The sequence below is a fragment of the Trichoderma reesei genome (assembly GCF_000167675.1).
Source record: "Trichoderma reesei QM6a unplaced genomic scaffold TRIREscaffold_5, whole genome shotgun sequence".
NCBI classification, from domain to species: domain Eukaryota; kingdom Fungi; phylum Ascomycota; class Sordariomycetes; order Hypocreales; family Hypocreaceae; genus Trichoderma; species Trichoderma reesei.
In genome coordinates, this window is record NW_006711152.1 from 1,270,743 (window position 1) to 1,286,579 (window position 15,837).

At 54.9% G+C, this 15,837-nt stretch overlaps 5 protein-coding genes across 5 annotated transcripts; 3 read left to right on the forward strand and 2 right to left on the reverse strand.

The window, feature by feature from the left end:
- Positions 1–417: 417 nt before the first annotated feature.
- On the forward strand, positions 418–2,934 carry TRIREDRAFT_59042 (uncharacterized protein; the record flags this gene model as incomplete). The annotated part of the gene is made up of 3 exons (XM_006963679.1): positions 418–836; positions 915–2,610; positions 2,668–2,934. 3 exons carry the CDS (start codon positions 418–420, stop codon positions 2,932–2,934), a joined length of 2,382 nt encoding a protein of 793 aa, XP_006963741.1.
- A 2,257-nt stretch (positions 2,935–5,191) lies between these two features.
- On the forward strand, positions 5,192–7,317 carry TRIREDRAFT_21937 (uncharacterized protein). The gene is made up of 5 exons (XM_006963485.1): positions 5,192–5,213; positions 5,446–5,592; positions 5,663–5,732; positions 5,798–6,622; positions 6,690–7,317. The coding sequence occupies exons 2-5, from the start codon at positions 5,557–5,559 to the stop codon at positions 7,010–7,012; spliced, it is 1,254 nt and encodes a 417-aa protein (XP_006963547.1). The 5' UTR covers positions 5,192–5,213; positions 5,446–5,556; the 3' UTR covers positions 7,013–7,317.
- A 358-nt stretch (positions 7,318–7,675) lies between these two features.
- TRIREDRAFT_105636 (uncharacterized protein) lies at positions 7,676–9,519 on the reverse strand (the record flags this gene model as incomplete). Its single annotated transcript, XM_006963884.1, has 3 exons — positions 7,676–8,114; positions 8,180–8,875; positions 8,960–9,519. The coding sequence occupies 3 exons, from the start codon at positions 9,517–9,519 to the stop codon at positions 7,676–7,678; spliced, it is 1,695 nt and encodes a 564-aa protein (XP_006963946.1).
- Positions 9,520–9,935: 416 nt separating this feature from the next.
- Positions 9,936–11,180, forward strand: rla0 (60S acidic ribosomal protein P0; the record flags this gene model as incomplete). The annotated part of the gene is made up of 2 exons (XM_006963680.1): positions 9,936–10,177; positions 10,245–11,180. Exons 1-2 carry the CDS (start codon positions 10,004–10,006, stop codon positions 11,178–11,180), a joined length of 1,110 nt encoding a protein of 369 aa, XP_006963742.1. The 5' UTR covers positions 9,936–10,003.
- Positions 11,181–11,578: 398 nt separating this feature from the next.
- Positions 11,579–14,688, reverse strand: TRIREDRAFT_58370 (DNA mismatch repair protein; the record flags this gene model as incomplete). Its single annotated transcript, XM_006963885.1, has 2 exons — positions 11,579–14,143; positions 14,233–14,688. The coding sequence occupies 2 exons, from the start codon at positions 14,686–14,688 to the stop codon at positions 11,579–11,581; spliced, it is 3,021 nt and encodes a 1,006-aa protein (XP_006963947.1).
- Positions 14,689–15,837: the final 1,149 nt, after the last annotated feature.

Below are 15,837 nucleotides of genomic sequence, written 5' to 3' on the forward strand. Positions count from 1 at the left end.
CGAGTTGTCATTAATTGCATTTCCTCTTCTGGCTCTCCCCCCCCCATCCAGCCAAGGTACGAAAAGGTACCTACCTGAGCCTTCGGGTGTCCTAACCTGGCTCATCTTCATTTCCTCCCTTGTCACGCGGCCGGCCCGTCTAGAAGCGCGGAAAATAGGTCGCAGTGACAGCGGCAGCTGTTGCAGGTACCAAGCAAGCAATAATACGAGACGAGACCTCAGCTAGAAGGGATCTAGAAATTGGACGAGGGGGCTTCCCCTTTTGACCCTTTGCGCATCGAGCAGCCGCAGCCGCAGCCGCAGTAATAGTACAGTACTCTCGGGTACCTGGCCGCAGCACCACGGGGCGCTGCCACTCCCGGTATCCACAGGTCAATCTGCTGCTACCCAAAGGCGTACCCAGTAATTTTTGCCGGCATGTCTACGACAACCACCTCCACCCAGCCGGCCAGGTCCAACTTCTCGCGATCGCTGCGCCGGCCCTCCAACACTGCGTCGACACCGGACCTGGCATCTCTGTACTCCCAGTCGAAGCTGCTGCGCAAGACGTCGCTGGCCGCCCTGACCCCGAGCTCTCTCGCCAGCATCCCCGATGTCAGCGAGAGCTACGCCATCGACTCTGTTCTGAACGAGGTCCCCGAAACCACCAGCCCCGTCGCTCCTGAGACTCCGTCCGCCATGGAGCTGTCCGTCGGCGACGCTGTGAATGTGCCCGGGGGCATGGCCGGCACTGTCCGCTTTGTCGGCACCGTAGCAGGCAAGAAGGGCACTTTCGTCGGCGTCGAGCTAGATAGCGAATTCGCCTCCAGGGGCAAGAATAACGGCGATGTCGATGGGTAAGGAGAAGCAGCCGCGGCGCCGCCTGTCGCACACAGAGTCAACGGCTAACAAGAACTGCCTGTCTGGGCTCACAGCGTATCCTACTTCACGACCAACACCGCGGGTGCTGGCATCTTCGTCCCCGTTGCCAAGGCCCTCCGAAGGCCTTCCAACTCGTCTCCCAAGACCCCAACGCCCAGTTCGAGTGGACTGAAGCTCCACAAGAGCAATTCAGTCAGCCTGACGCCTCCGACATCAGGCATTTCGAAATTCAGCTCCTCTGTAGGCCCCGGTGCTCGGGCACCGAGTCCACAGGGCAAGAAGCCGCGAGCTTCGCTCGCACGGCCTGACTCACCGCAGCGGCGCATGGCCATGTCTCCGGGCCCTCGACCGTCGATTTCGGCACCGGCAGTGAGGGCACCTTCGAGATTGGCAAGTCCAACGGGTAAATTTACGCAGAGCGTGCGTGGCATCGCCGGGCACATGGGTGATCCGAACAAGACGGTAGAGCGGCGGCCCAGCTTCGGGGGGCCTCGTAGTGCTTCATCTCTGGGCCCCGAGCCGCTCTTCGACGAAGAGCCAGGGCCGATAGCAACGCCGCCGCTACCAACGAAGAGCAACACGAGCCTGGGGTCGCTTTCGCTGCGCCCACCGTCCCGGGCTACTACTGTGAACGACGAGGAAATTGAGCGACTACGAACCCAGCTGGAAGACCGAGATCGGCAACTCAGAGAGCAAGCCGCCACATTGGCGGAGATGGAGAGTAGCCTGACTGAACTTCAGACGCTGATAGAGCACCCCGACGGACCACCTAGACGGAGCAGCCTGGATGACAAGGATGCAACTCAGCTTCGACATATGCTCCGAGAAAAGAACGACAAGATTGCCATGCTCGTCGCCGAATTTGATGCACATCGCGCAGATTTCCGGAGCACCATTGACACGCTTGAGATGGCCAGCACAGAGACGGAACGGGTGTACGAGAGGCGTATAGAAGAGCTGATGGCGGACATCCGTGAGCTGGAGTCGAGGAACCTGGACGTTGACTCTGTAGCGGCGCAGCTCAAACAACTAGAGGAGCTGGTTCAAGAGCTCGAGGAAGGACTGGAAGATGCCCGTCGTGGTGAAGCCGAGGCCCGTGGAGAGGCCGAGTTTCTGCGAGGCGAGGTCGAGAGGACCCGGTCTGAGCTCCGACGGGAAAAGGAGAAGGTCGTTCCTCATAACCTGGCAGCCATGAATGGCGACAGCTCGCTAGCCAAGGCCCTGGAACAGAAAGAGGATGAGATTCGGGGCCTCAAGGCCATTATCCACTCCCTCAGCCGAGACTCGATACCCGGTGCCGAGGGCCATGCTCCTAGGCAGCGCCCTGGCTCATTGATCGCCGAAAAGGATGCCATCGAGAATAAGATTGCCCGAGACAACCTGGAGAGGCAGGTTGCCGAGCTGCAGCAGATGTTGAAGGAGAAGAACCACCGGGAGGAGGAGCTGCAGCACGAGATTGAGTTTCTGCGCTCAAGCACCATCAGCAAGAGCCGCGAGTCGGCTTCCATCCGGCGATCTTCGGTCAGGGACTCTCGGGACACCATCGTCTCCATGCGATCCCAGCCACGGTCGCCTGAGCCGTCACACAAGCGTGTGAGCACCCTTGATACGATGCACGAGAGCGACACCTACTCGACCGCCACCGAGAGTAGCACTCTCTGGTGCGAGATTTGCGAGACGGCTGGTCACGACATCCTGACATGCACGAACATGTTTGGCACCGACAGTGCCAAGAACTCCAAGCCCAAGGTTGACGACCACATCGAAGAGGAGCCGTCGCATGACGATGACGACGAAGAGGAAAAGGAAAAGGCGCGGAGAGAGGTTGCCCACGAGGATCTCAAGCCTCTGACTCCCACGGGCGACGAGATTCACCATCCAGCTGTCTTGACCCCCGGCCTGCCCAAGGAAGAGTCCGCCTCCGTCCCGGCCGTCAGAATCACCCCCAACCCCATGGAGTCAGGGCCCGTGGCCGGCAAGGAGAGCGGCGTTCTGGACCTTGAGAAGTGGTGTGCGATCTGCGAGCGAGATGGCCACGACAGCGTGGACTGCCCCTTTGAGGATGCATTTTAAGACGTTGTCTAATTGGAATGTGTGACGGTGCTACACGAGCCGAGCGGTAACGGCGAGTTGAAAGCAGACACGATAGACGGCAGGCAGTTTAGTACGCAGAAGGCATTCACGACTTTGACGTTTCTGTGTGTTATCATGGCTGCATTTTGTATTCGAGACGGGGCATTCGATTTCTGGGTTTCCTTTCTTTCTCTTCGGCTTGGGCACCCTTTTCGTTCGTATGATACCTCCGCACCCTCTTCTTTGCGGCCTTTGTTTTCCAGCTGCAGAGTGTACATTCACCGTGTTTTTGTTCTAGAAGGCCTTTAGATATTATGCGGGCAAGCTTCTTTACCCCAAGAATAGCAATGAATTACCTTTTACATTTTTTATATAGTTTTCTAAATGGCTTGCTACGCCGCAGACACTGTAGCTTCCAGGCTCTTGTTAACTCCATTGACGCAAGTGGCTTGCATGTCTGGAGTAGAAGTGTATCCTGTCTTCCAGGCACCAGGTCCGGCCGGACTTTGGAAGAGTGCAATGAGCACAGCCCTGCTTTCTTTGTACGATCCGACTTACACATTCGTATTTAGAATGAGCACGAGGTGTCACAGAATGTTTGGGCAAGGAGGCACACAAAGGCCAAATGGGCCTACCTACTGTTGGCCACTGAGTAACACAAAGGATGCCTTTCAAAAGCCAAAGGGGGGATTCCAAGCTCACGCGCTTCCGACAAAGCCCCCCCGAAGTCCTAGAAGGCTATGAAAGACGGCCGTCCAATTTCGAGTTCGCTTTCAGCTCAGCCCAGCCCAGCCGATGCGCGTGCCGGCCTTTTGGGAAGACCCTGCCCGTCTTCATCCATCTGTGGCGGTGCACCGTCAGTCAGCCAGCCCGCACAGCTTTCGCTTTTCTGTGTCCCATCCATCCCATCCCTTTTCCATCGGAAGCAGCTTGGTGAGCGTGCATTAGCAGCTGCTGGCCTAGTCTGTTTCCTGCGCCGAGCGAGATCGGTGATTTGCTGATGGGCTGTGGTGAGTACAAATTCAACCAAGGGGACTGGACGCTTTTGTTCTTTTGCAGCAGCGTGGAAGATCCTTGTCTGCCAGCTGGGTTCGTTCTTTCGCTCCTTTGCTGGTACTAGTAGACTAGATGAAGATACAGATACGACTCTAGGTGCTGCGTGTGTGTCTGTCAAGGTGGTGTTAGTGCGAGCAGTGGTCGAAAGAGGGAATACGTGCGAGTCATTCGCTGCTAATTCTTGATGACAATGGGAAATAATATGATGGAAGAGGCCGATGGCCGGATCGAATTCGAAGGTTTGGGAGGTGCGGAGGGAGGGGGGGGGAGAAACAGGTACAGGTACGGGCACGGGTACAGGCACGGATGCAGCGACCGGTGCGGAGTACCTGGCCGGTACCCTGAGATGTGAGATGGAGAATGAGATCAGTGGCATCGGAAAGTTTATTGGAGAGGCGGGAGGAGTCACTGGCAAGTACAGCTACCAATAGCAGCCTCGTCATCTTTTCGATCGGATTCCAAGGGGTTGCCAGCGTCTTCGCTGTTTCTGCCGCGTACCGTTTGGTACAGTACCTCTTCTGGCCGGCGGCCTTGCCCAAGGTACCCAAGTCCGTCTGGAGCAGGTTGTTCGAGTCACGGTCGCATTGCGGATGATATGACAGCTGATATCACGGCCGTGTCTACGCAAACACGATTCTACGCCAGATAATCTGCGGCAGCTGCGGTAAGACGGCAAACGGAGCGACGCACGAACACTGCAGGAAGAAGCCATCTCCAATCAAACAACACATGGCTGCGCTGATGCCAAAGGTACAGTGACAATCAGGTACGCGGCGGTACCCGCAGAAGCACGCTTTTTGGGTTATCGCGCACCGCCACACCATCGACTTTCTTCGATACACTTCCATGAGGCGCACCAGCCTTGAAACCCTTGCAGCCGCCCTTTTAATCCTCCTCTGGCGCTTTGAGCGTCCGTTCTGCCCTTTGCTGCGACCAGACCACGGCCTTCCCTTGACCGAAACAACTCTCCTCTTTTGTTTCTTTGAAAAGTTCACCTCTTCCTACTCAGTCACACCCCAGATCGACTGAACCTGCGCTTCTGCTCGCGCGAACAGAACTCGGCCTCATCCGAACCACCGCAACAAGACAACATACAAGAAGAGAATCATCAGAAATCAGAAATCGCCAACCCGCAAATTTCTCAGGATAGCCCCACTGTTTCCCTCGCAGCGGCTTCTTGGGCACGCTATCTTTTTTTTTTCCCCTGCTGGGCTATTACTCAGGTACGGTAAATACCACAACGACGCCGTTTATCATCAGCATTTGCCCCTCCGCGCAATCACTGGCAGCACAATTCCGTCTTCTTCTACGCCGGCACTGCAACAGGGTCTTCGAGCACAGTTCCTCTCTTCTTCACATTAGAAACCTGCTCTTTCCGCTGCCTAGAAGTTTCTACCGCCGCTCGGTTGCTACGGCCTTTGTCTTCCTTAGCTCTGACTAATATCTCTTTTGCAGAGCCTCTTTATTAGCAGCGTTCTCGTCGACCGCCTGTCGTCTTGATCACTGAACTTTTTTTGGGCGCAAACAAGATCTACTCTTCTTTTCGATACACCATAGTTTGACATCATGGTAAAGGAGACGAAGCTTTACGACACCCTAGGTGTATGTTTTGACCCTGCAACGCTCCCACCGCCTTGGCCTGGATGACAAGACTAACACGTTTGACGCTTAGGTCTCTCCCAATGCCACGGAGCAGGAGTTGAAGAAGGCATACAAGATCGGTGCCCTGAAACACCATCCTGGTACGATACTACCTTGCTAGTTGCCCTTTGGGAAAGCGTTCGAATTACTAACATGCAGCTTCCAGACAAGAACGCCCACAACCCCGCTGCCGAAGAGAAGTTCAAGGAGATCTCGCACGCCTACGAGATCCTCTCCGATCCCCAGAAGCGACAGATCTACGATCAATATGGTGAAGCAGGTCTCGAGGGCGGTGCTGGGGGTGGTGGTGGCATGGCTGCTGAAGATCTGTTTGCTCAGTTCTTCGGCGGCGGTGGCTTTGGCGGCATGGGAGGCATGTTCGGTGGTATGCAGAACCGCGGCCCTCCCAAGGCCCGCACCATTCACCACACCCACAAGGTCTCTCTCGAGGACATCTACCGAGGCAAGATCTCCAAGCTTGCGCTGCAGCGGTCCATCATCTGCCCCAAGTGCGACGGTCTTGGAGGCAAGGAGGGCGCCGTTAAGAAGTGCACGGGCTGCAATGGTGCTGGTATGAAGACCATGATGCGCCAGATGGGCCCCATGATCCAGCGCTTCCAGACTGTCTGCCCCGACTGCAACGGTGAAGGCGAAATCATCAAGGACAAGGATCGCTGCAAGCAGTGCAATGGCAAGAAGACAACGGTCGACCGAAAGGTTCTCCACGTCCACGTCGACAGGGGTGTTCGCAGCGGCACCAAGGTCGAGTTCCGTGGTGAGGGTGATCAGGCTCCTGGTGTTGAGGCTGGTGACGTTGTCTTCGAAATCGAGCAGAAGCCTCACCCGCGCTTCACTCGAAAGGAAGACGACCTTCTCTACCGATGCGAGATCGAGCTCGTCACTGCCCTTGCAGGTGGCACCATCTACATTGAGCATCTGGATGAGCGATGGCTCAGTGTCGAGATTCTGCCCGGCGAGGCTATTGCACCTGGTAAGCTCTTTTCCCCCCTTGTTGTCGTTTGATGCAAGATGAGATTATGGCTAACTCATGTTTCTAGACTCGGTCAAGATGATTCGCGGCCAGGGCATGCCCTCGTACAGACATCACGACTACGGTAACCTCTACATTCGCTTCGATGTCAAGTTCCCCGAGAAGAACTGGACCGATGATCCCGCTGCTTTCGAGGCCCTTCGCAAGCTCTTGCCGCCCCCCTCGTCACAGATCGTTCCCCCTCCTGAGGCCATGACGGAGCCTGCTGACTTGGAAGACTTGGATACCAAGGCTCAGTCCAAGGTCTTCGGCGACCCCAACTCTATGGGCGAAGATGAGGACGAAGATGGCCACCCTGGCGGCGAGCGCGTCCAGTGCGCCTCGCAGTAAGACATAGAGTCAAGTATCATGCTATATATACCTAACTGGGGGTTCGAAGAGAACGAAGAAGAAGAAGGAAGATGATTCAGAAGAAGGCGGATCAAGGATGCCCGCTGATGCCAGCGGCATGGAATCGCCACGATGCCCTCGTTTCCAGAGGCAGCAAACACTTGTTGCAGGCAGAAGAGCGGTGCTGTTTCATGTCATCGTTAGACTGACACAATGCGTCTTTCCACTCTCCGCTGCAAGCACATGTTTTTTTCTCTTCTTCCCCCGGAATTACATTGAGACCGTACCGAGGAGGGAATGGGTTCTTCCTTTGCTGGAATTGCAAAAAGGCTAGGGCATCTGAAAAGGCGATGGAAACGCAGATGAGATGATGATAGCGGGCATGTCCATCCTGCCGACCAATTCATGGGCTGGGTGCTTTTTGGACTGCATGACTAGGTTGGAGGGCGTTTGGGGCATAGACGATTTTGACGAGTTTTTTTTTATCAGTTGTTGCAGGCTTAGACTATGAATACGATGATATCAAGCGAATGCTGTTTGTTCTTGGGACCTGTGCACTTGGGTTTATGGCTGATTGTTTTTGGGGCTCATGATTATATATACGCAAGTAGGTACAGACAGGTTTGAATGATAATTTATCGGACGAATTGAGCTCACTTACAACTACTCCTCGCCCTCACCGGTATTATCTGCCGCTACATCGCTCTCCGCATTTCCATGCGGTGCTTCCGAGCCCGCCTCATCATCCGGACCCGTGACCACCTTGCGTAGGCTTTCGACAGTGTACAAGAGCCCCCGGACGTCCTCTTCAGTGAGCTCCGGCTCATTGGCCTCCACCTCCTTGTCCTTGAACGAGGACTCGACGTCCACGGCGAGCCTGCCGTTGTTCATGGTCAGGCGGAACGCATGGAGGCTCTGCGCCTTGGTGTCCGCGTCGGGATCGATGGCGGCAATGACGGTTGGGGGAGCGGCGTTGCTGTGGTCGTCGACGTTGGTGCTGGGAGAGATTGCGAGGGAGAGGGGTTTGCCGGGGAGCTGGATGATGCCGGGGCAGTGGAGCTCGTTGGAGTCGTTGAGTTTCCAGGAGAAGATTGCTTTGATGCTGCAGCGTGTTAGCTATTTCAACTTGATGGATGCTTCTCCTGAATGTAGGTGGGGGATGGTTACTCTTCGCAGATGGCTAGGATGTATGTGAGAGGTCCGTCTGCAGAGGGGTAGAGCAGAGTGTATAGGCCTGAGACGGCAACGGTTGCGGTCTCAGGAGCAATTTCTCGGGCGAGAGACAGGATGCTTGATTTGTAGAGTTGCTTTCCGGAGACCCAGTCCCAGACGAAGATGTCCTCGTCGCCTCCTCCGGAGATGAGGACGTCTGGCTTGGACGGGGGAATGGCCATCTCACTGACAAACTCCTTGTGGCCGAAGCAAAAGTTCTCAATGATGTGCGCGTGGGGAATGTAGCGGGATACGCGGATATGCTCATCTCTGTCGGCTGTGAGGATATACCTGCGGCCCTGCTGCTCGCCGAGGACGAGGGCGGTCAGCATGGAGACGTGTCCCAGCAGCAGGTTGAGCTCGAAATCGGGACCTGCAGAGTTGGCGGCCTGGGCTTCGGCGGCGAGCTCGGCCTGCTTGATCTGGTTGAGGAGGGCGAGGCGGTTGCCTTTGGAGTGGACGGTGAGGGGGGTGGCAGTGGGCTTGAAGGCCTTCTTGGAGGGCAGGGGGAGAGATGAGAGCGATGCTGCGGACTTTGAGCCGTCTTCTGGGATGATGAGGGGGATGGCGTAGACGTCGCCGAACTTGTCGCCGCTGATGATTTGGTTGTCTGGGCCGATTGCGACTGCGCTTGGTCGCTTCGGCATTGTCCTATATGAAGGTGATGCGTCTCAGCTTGGGTGATTCTCAAGGGGAGGCAGAAGTGATGAGCTCTGATGAGACTTGTGTCCTTACCTTTTGCTGAGCTGCTTCAGTTGGCCGTTTCCGTCGTGCTCAAACACCCAGATGACCTTGTCGTGCCCGGTGATGGCCACCAGATGCTTGCCGTCCGGAGTACTCGTCAGATGAGTGACGACCGGCCGGTCAGGCACACGTGCGAAGCGGGATTTGCCACTGTCAACAACCTCTTTGCCCTTTCCCTTGCCCTTCTTTCCCCTGCCGTCGACATGGCCAGCCTGGGGCTTGTCACCACTCTGGGGCGTCGCGGGAGTTGATGCTTCGGCTTCAGCCTGAGCGCTCACTGAAGGGTTCTCACTGTCGCCCTCCAACTTTTGCCGCTTGGCTGGCGGGCCCTCGCTTTCAGTTGCCGGTGTATCGGCCTCAGCCGCCGCAAGAGCAGCTTCAGCTTTGGCCTCGTTGATGGCCTGGATCGACTGCGCGACCTTGTCGACGTCGGGGTGCTTCCATGATGAGATGTGGCTGCCGTCTGTGAGACTGAAGGTGTGTATTGCGCCTCCGCGGGCAGCGAAGAGAATCTGCCCCTGTACGTGGACTCTGTTATAGGGGATCTTCATTTCTTATCTGAGCTGAATCAAGTGGGATCTTTTGTAACACTGAGACTTGATTGGGAAGAGTTCAATTGGACGGTGAAGGTGTGTCGCGTCTCTACAATCGCGAGCGCATATCGCAACTTTTTTTTCCACCAAGGCTCTCTGATGAGTGAGAGGAAAAAGATACTTTCCGGTTGTACCTTCACCAAGCTTGAGATTGCTGACTCATGCTAGGATTCTGGGAAGATGAGGTACGTACCCCACTTTCCATCTTTGTTCGACAAATTGAATCGAGCTCTCACCGCTTGCCCGAACGAGGCTAGCAGAGCACATGCCCTAGCCGTTCGACACACATTTTCTCACTGGCCGCAAAAACCGCAAAAACGGGCTCGGCCTCTTCTCTTTTCCTCTTTTCGCGATACCTCAAGACCTCGAGTCAATTAAAAATCCCCATACCTCTAGGATATCTTTTTGCCCTTAAATAACCTGCCTTCAGAAATAAGAAGATATGGGGGGCAAATCAGCGAACAAGGCCGGCTACTTCGACAAGCTCAAGGGCTTGCTCCAAGACTACAAGTCCATCTTCATTGTCGAGATTGACAATGTCTCGTCTCAGCAGATGCACGAGATCCGACACTCCCTTCGTGGTAAGGGAGTTGTCCTGATGGGCAAGAACACCATGGTAAGAAGAACTCGACAGAGACGCAGATCAATCAGGGGAGGGGGGGACTAACTCCGTCAATTATTAGGTTCGCCGAGCTCTCAGGACTTTCCTCGTCGACACTCCCGAGTACGAGCGCATCCTGCCTTTCGTCAAGGGCAACGTCGGCTTCGTCTTCACCAACGGCGACCTCAAGGAGATCCGTGACCAGCTGCTCGCCAACCGTGTCGCTGCTCCCGCCCGTGCCGGTGCTGTCGCTCCCGTCGACGTGTGGGTTCCTGCTGGAAACACCGGCATGGAGCCTGGCAAGACCTCTTTCTTCCAGGCTCTCGGTGTCCCCACCAAGATCGCCCGTGGTACCATTGAAATCACCACCGATCTGAAGCTCATTGATGCTGGCAACAAGGTCGGCCCCTCCGAGGCCTCGCTGCTCAACCTGCTCAACATCTCTCCCTTCACCTACGGTATGGGTATCGCTCAGGTCTACGACCAGGGCCAGACCTTCCCTCCCTCCATCCTCGACATTGGCGAGGAGCAGCTCCTCAAGGCTCTGTCCACCGCCATCACCACCGTCGCCACCATCTCCCTGGCCATCAACTTCCCCACCCTGCCCTCCGTCATGCACTCTCTTGTCAACTCCTACAAGAAGGTCCTGGCTGTTGCCGTCGAGACCGAGTACAGCTGGCCCGAGATTGAGCAGCTCAAGGACCGTATCGCCAACCCCGAGGCCTACGCCGCTGCTGCTCCCGCTGCCGCTGCCGGTGGTGCTGCCGCTGCCACTGAGGCTGCTCCCGCTGAGGAGAAGAAGGACGAGTCCGAGGAGGAGGATGAGGAGGGCTTCGGCGGTCTCTTGTACGTGATACCCCTTATTGAGTCTCACTTGAGGAATCCAATGCTAACATGTCTATTAGCGACTAAACAACCACAATCGGCAACGGGACGGCTTTCAGGGTTAATTCGGTTTGTTTCACGGTTTATGGATCTAAATTCACGGGTGCATAGGTCATTGGTTGGTCGAATCTAGGACCAATGCGATGCTTGCATGAGACACGAAAAGAACAATGAAAGTTGCGAGTCAACGATTGAAAGAAATCCTTGAATGGGCCAATTTGTGCATGTCGGCTTGTGATGATGATGGTGGCTGGAAGACTGCTCATCTCCAAAAGGTTAGTCTTCAACCCCCCCTATTTTCAATTTCCCCTTCTATCAGCCTTTGAATGATTATAAATCTATTCATGAGCTTTTTAACCCTGATCTCCTGATGAAAACAAATATTCAACAACACCTTATGACTCAAAGCTATATTTTCTCATTACTTCATTGCACTCGTTTGACAATATGTTCAAATGGCTAACGTACAAAAAGATCCCCAGGTTTCCGCTCGAAGACCATTCCATCATACATGTGATCTCTCCCTTAACTCTATGCAGCATCATATGACCTGCCATCTCCCGCTTCGTCATTTCTTGTCCCTGTGGCTTCCAGCACATTTCTCGCAACGTCAATTGCATGTTGCGGTAGTCCTGCCAGGCCTGCCACTTTCAAAGCGTGACTTTGTCGGTTGACGCCCGGTCGTAGTTTATGAACGTAGACGAAACCTCCATCCTTATCCTCCTTGACATCAGTGCAGTAAGTCCGGACGAAGCAAGCCTGCGGATCGCAGAAGCCCTCGGCGGCCGCCATGTCGGCTACATCGTGGAAATGCGTCGCAAAGAGCGTCCGGCACTGGTTGACCGTTACGAGATGTTGCAAGCAGGCAAACGATATCGCCCTGCCAGCCTCGGGTGTCGTTCCTCGTCCTATCTCGTCCATGATGACAAAGGATCGCGGTGTGGCATGCCGTAGGATGTGGGCCGTCTCCAGCATCTCGACCATGAAGGTGCTCTGGTCATGGAACAAGCTGTCCGCCGAGCCCACGCGACTGAAAATCGCATCGACAATGCCGAGTTCAGCATACGACGCAGGAACATAGCATCCGATCTGGGCCATGATGGTAATGAGCGCATTCTGGCGAAGGAATGTGCTCTTGCCGGCCATATTCGGTCCGGTAATCAGCCAAAGGAGGCCATTGGGAGGTGGCCCGATAACGCAGTCATTGCGCGTAAACTTTCGCCCTTTCTCCAGGAGCCCGCCCTCTACAGTAGGATGTCGACCACCCATGATGACATGCGTCCTCGAGTCGTTCAGCTTGGGGCGGACAAGATCATGGTCGACGGCGAGCTTTGCAAACGAGGTCGCAATGTCAATTTCGTCTAGCACGGTGGCAATGCGCCGCAGCTTGATCAGGTTCTTGACTACTTGGTCCCTCAAGGCCCGGAAGACTCGCTCCTCCTCGCGACGGATGCGACTTTTTGCTTGGTCGATGTGGACGCCGAGGGTCGTCCATTCGGGGACATGGAAGGATCGCGTGCTGCGGCTCGAAGAGACGGTCTTAATCTCTGCGAGGTTCTTGGCGTCCTTCCCGCTGATGTGAGCGATGTGACCAATTCCCTTTGCCCACTTGAGCGTCAAGGTGGAGGCCCCGAAGCGCTCGCGAAGGGCCTCCCCCAGGTTGTTTTTGTCTTCTAGTAGCGACGCGAGCCCGTCGTGCAGCTTCTGGAGCTCCTCGCTCGCGGCTGGTTTCATGATCCACGGTTCCTTGTCCTCACCGTAACTCTCCTTGATGGTGGTTGGCTTCTTCTTCTTTCCCTTGAGCAAGACTGCGGCGTCCTCCGGGGTGCCTTCTGAGGTGACAACGTCTCGGGCTAGGGCCGCAAGTTCCGCTTCCTCGGCTGCCGCTGCCACCTGCTGCTGTGCAATGCCTTCCTCGTCGATTGACTCCTGAATCCGATGTGCCAGTTCGAGAGGGTCCTCGAGGTCGGTTCGAGAGACTAGTTTAGCAAGACAGTCTGGTGAAGATGCTGTGTGATCCTTCTCTACTGCTTCTCTTAGTAAAGTAGTAATGTCCCCGGCTGTGCGAATGGAGTTTGCTAATCCGGGCAAATCATCTGGGCCACCTCGTCCCAGCGCAAACTTTTGAATCAGTCTGTGGCAATCATGGCTTCGTCGTAGCAAAGCAACCAAGGAGTCCCTTAGATCCCCGGCTTTGATAAAGCGAGCAACAAGGTCTTGTCGAGCTTCGATCACATCCAGAGAAGTTGATGGAGAGCCAAGCCATTCGTTGAGCAGGCGAGCGCCGCTCTTGGTGACCGTACGGCGTATGGCATGGAGAAGGCTGCCACGCAAGCGGCCATCGCGGATAGTCTGCTTGATCTCAAGTGCCCTCAAGCTGTTCTTGTCGATGGCCATGATCTGCATGTTTTCGTACCGAAGTGGTGGCTGAAGCTTCATGCTCAGTCCCTGCAGGGTGTTCTCGACATAATTCAGCACCAGGCCACCCGCGATGATCTCATCCTCGGTGAAAGCCTCGCGTGAAGCTTTGGGGATTTCTGATTCGAGGAATGGCTCCCAGTCGTTGAGGTTTGCTAGACTTCCATGGGGAGAAAATGTGACGAGGTGCCGATCGTCTGTCAGCAGGGTGAAGATGTGATGGTCTTTTCGAACTTCGAATGACTGCTCGAGAACAAGCTCCCGCGGGGCTATGCGGGATATGATGGACGGTAGAGATGAAAGGGTTGTGGATTGCGTGAAGAATTGCCCGGTAGAGAGATCAAGCCATGCTAGCCCTATCGGCACAGTATCTGTGCTTGCAGCATCTGAGGCTTGGTCCAGTGAGGAGGCTGCTGTTGACTGCGTAGTTCCAGCGGCAGCACTCTGAGAGATATGAATCGCCATGATGTAATTATTGACATAGGGATCCATGAACTCCTCGTCGATGAGAGTCCCGGGAGTGATGACTCGGGTAACTCGACGGTCATGCATGAGGCCTCCGGACTTGACCTTCTCGGGAGCGTCGTTGGGAAACTCTTCAGCCACGGCAACGCGCCGATACAGATCTTCCACTAGGATTTTCAAATAGCGTCCCAGGTTCATGAATGGGAATCCAGCCTTTAAAACATTCTTGTCAGTGTGAAATGAGCTCAGTCAAGATAGAGGCAGATAGAGTGAGGGAGGAGGGGCCAAGGGGTCGGGCTCACCATGGGCACGTGTCCGGCAGTTGTCTTTTTACGAACCAGCTTGATGTTGAGTAGCGGCGCGTACTCTTCAGCGTGCTCAAAGTAGAGCTCGTAGAAGCCGCCTACTCTTGTGAGGAGAACACATCCCTCGAACTTGTCCATGTTGCGCCGCGCCTGCGATATGACGGTTGGATACGCCGGTTCATTTTGCTCTTCGGCTGGAAGAGGCTCCGCAAGAATAGGTCCCTGAGGCAAGTCGGAGAGCTTGACGGTTGTTCTAGCTCGCTTGACGGTTGTTCTAGCTCGCTTGACGGCAGCTTGGAGCCGGGGAGTTGTGGTGAGACATCGAACCGAGGCGGCTACTACAGGATAACGGCATCGTAGAGCTGCTGGAGCTGTGGCTGTGGCTGTAGCTGTAGCTGATGAGCTATAGAGGGGCCGAGACAAGAAGCCACGGGCCGCATGGTTTCGTAACATTGTAGTTCATTTGACGAGGTCACCTCATCCACTTCATGAAACCTGTAGAAACTTGCGAGATTGGAGGCATTGAGATTGTGAGGATGGCGAGTTGGGGGTTGAAGTGGGAGGTTTCATTCTCACTTTTTTTTTCCATGTCGAGGGCCGTGATTTTTGCCCCACTGCAGGCAGAGGCGGATCGGTGCCTGAAGCGCCGTTGGAAGCGCTGCGGCGGCAATCGATGGAGTAAATTTAGCAGTCTGTCGGCGGCAATCGATGGGCTGCATTAGTTGGTATGGTTAGTGAGTTGATGTAGGAATCAGTTGATGATTATAATGAAATGCTGTCTAATGAGTAGGATCACAGGGTTGGCTGGTGGAATCGAGAGTTTGGTTCTAGTACCTTAGGTAATAAACCAGTGGGTGTAAGTAAGGTACCCATAGGTAAGAGAGACACTGCAGCATTCAGGCAGTATTACCTTACCATACGGTAGGTAGATACTTGCTCGGTACTTCATACATGCATTCGATGTTGGTGCTTGCTGCAGTTCAAGTGGAAGGAGCTGGTTGGGCAGCTGCAAGACGGTTGCCTTATGCTTTCCTTCCCGCAGAAGCACATGTACCTAACCCTCTCTACCTAAGCCTTCAATTTCAGGTATCTGCTGCTTTCACCAATTTCCCTTTCTTTTCTTCCTTTCTCTTTCAATCATCTTCATTCTCTCCCCCTCCAGCATCATCATCATCTGTGGTGGTATCGACAGCCTCGGGCCCTCGCCTCTTATACCTGCCACTGCTCACCTTATTAAGTAATACACCATCCAAGAGAGCCTGGACTCGGCTGCCGGTCATCCTTTGCTTCTGTCTCACCTCCACCTTGGAGAGCATTTGTTCTGGGCAGAGTCTGGTGTGATACTTGGTTTGCCTCAGTATCCCGTACGTTCAGAGACATTCATAGTCCGGGTGGCTTGGCCCCGAGTTGTGTCTGCAACATCTTCTTACCTTCCTATTAGTATCCTTGTTTTGGTCTGGTCATCTTCACCACCGCTGTCTACCTGGAGCCTGTCCCTATTCTGTTTGTTCAATTTTTGAATAACTCCTGCCATCCTTGGTTCTTTTGCAGTCTTGCTCTTGAAATCCTTGGCTATTTCTCCTCTCGAGATAGAATCGCAAG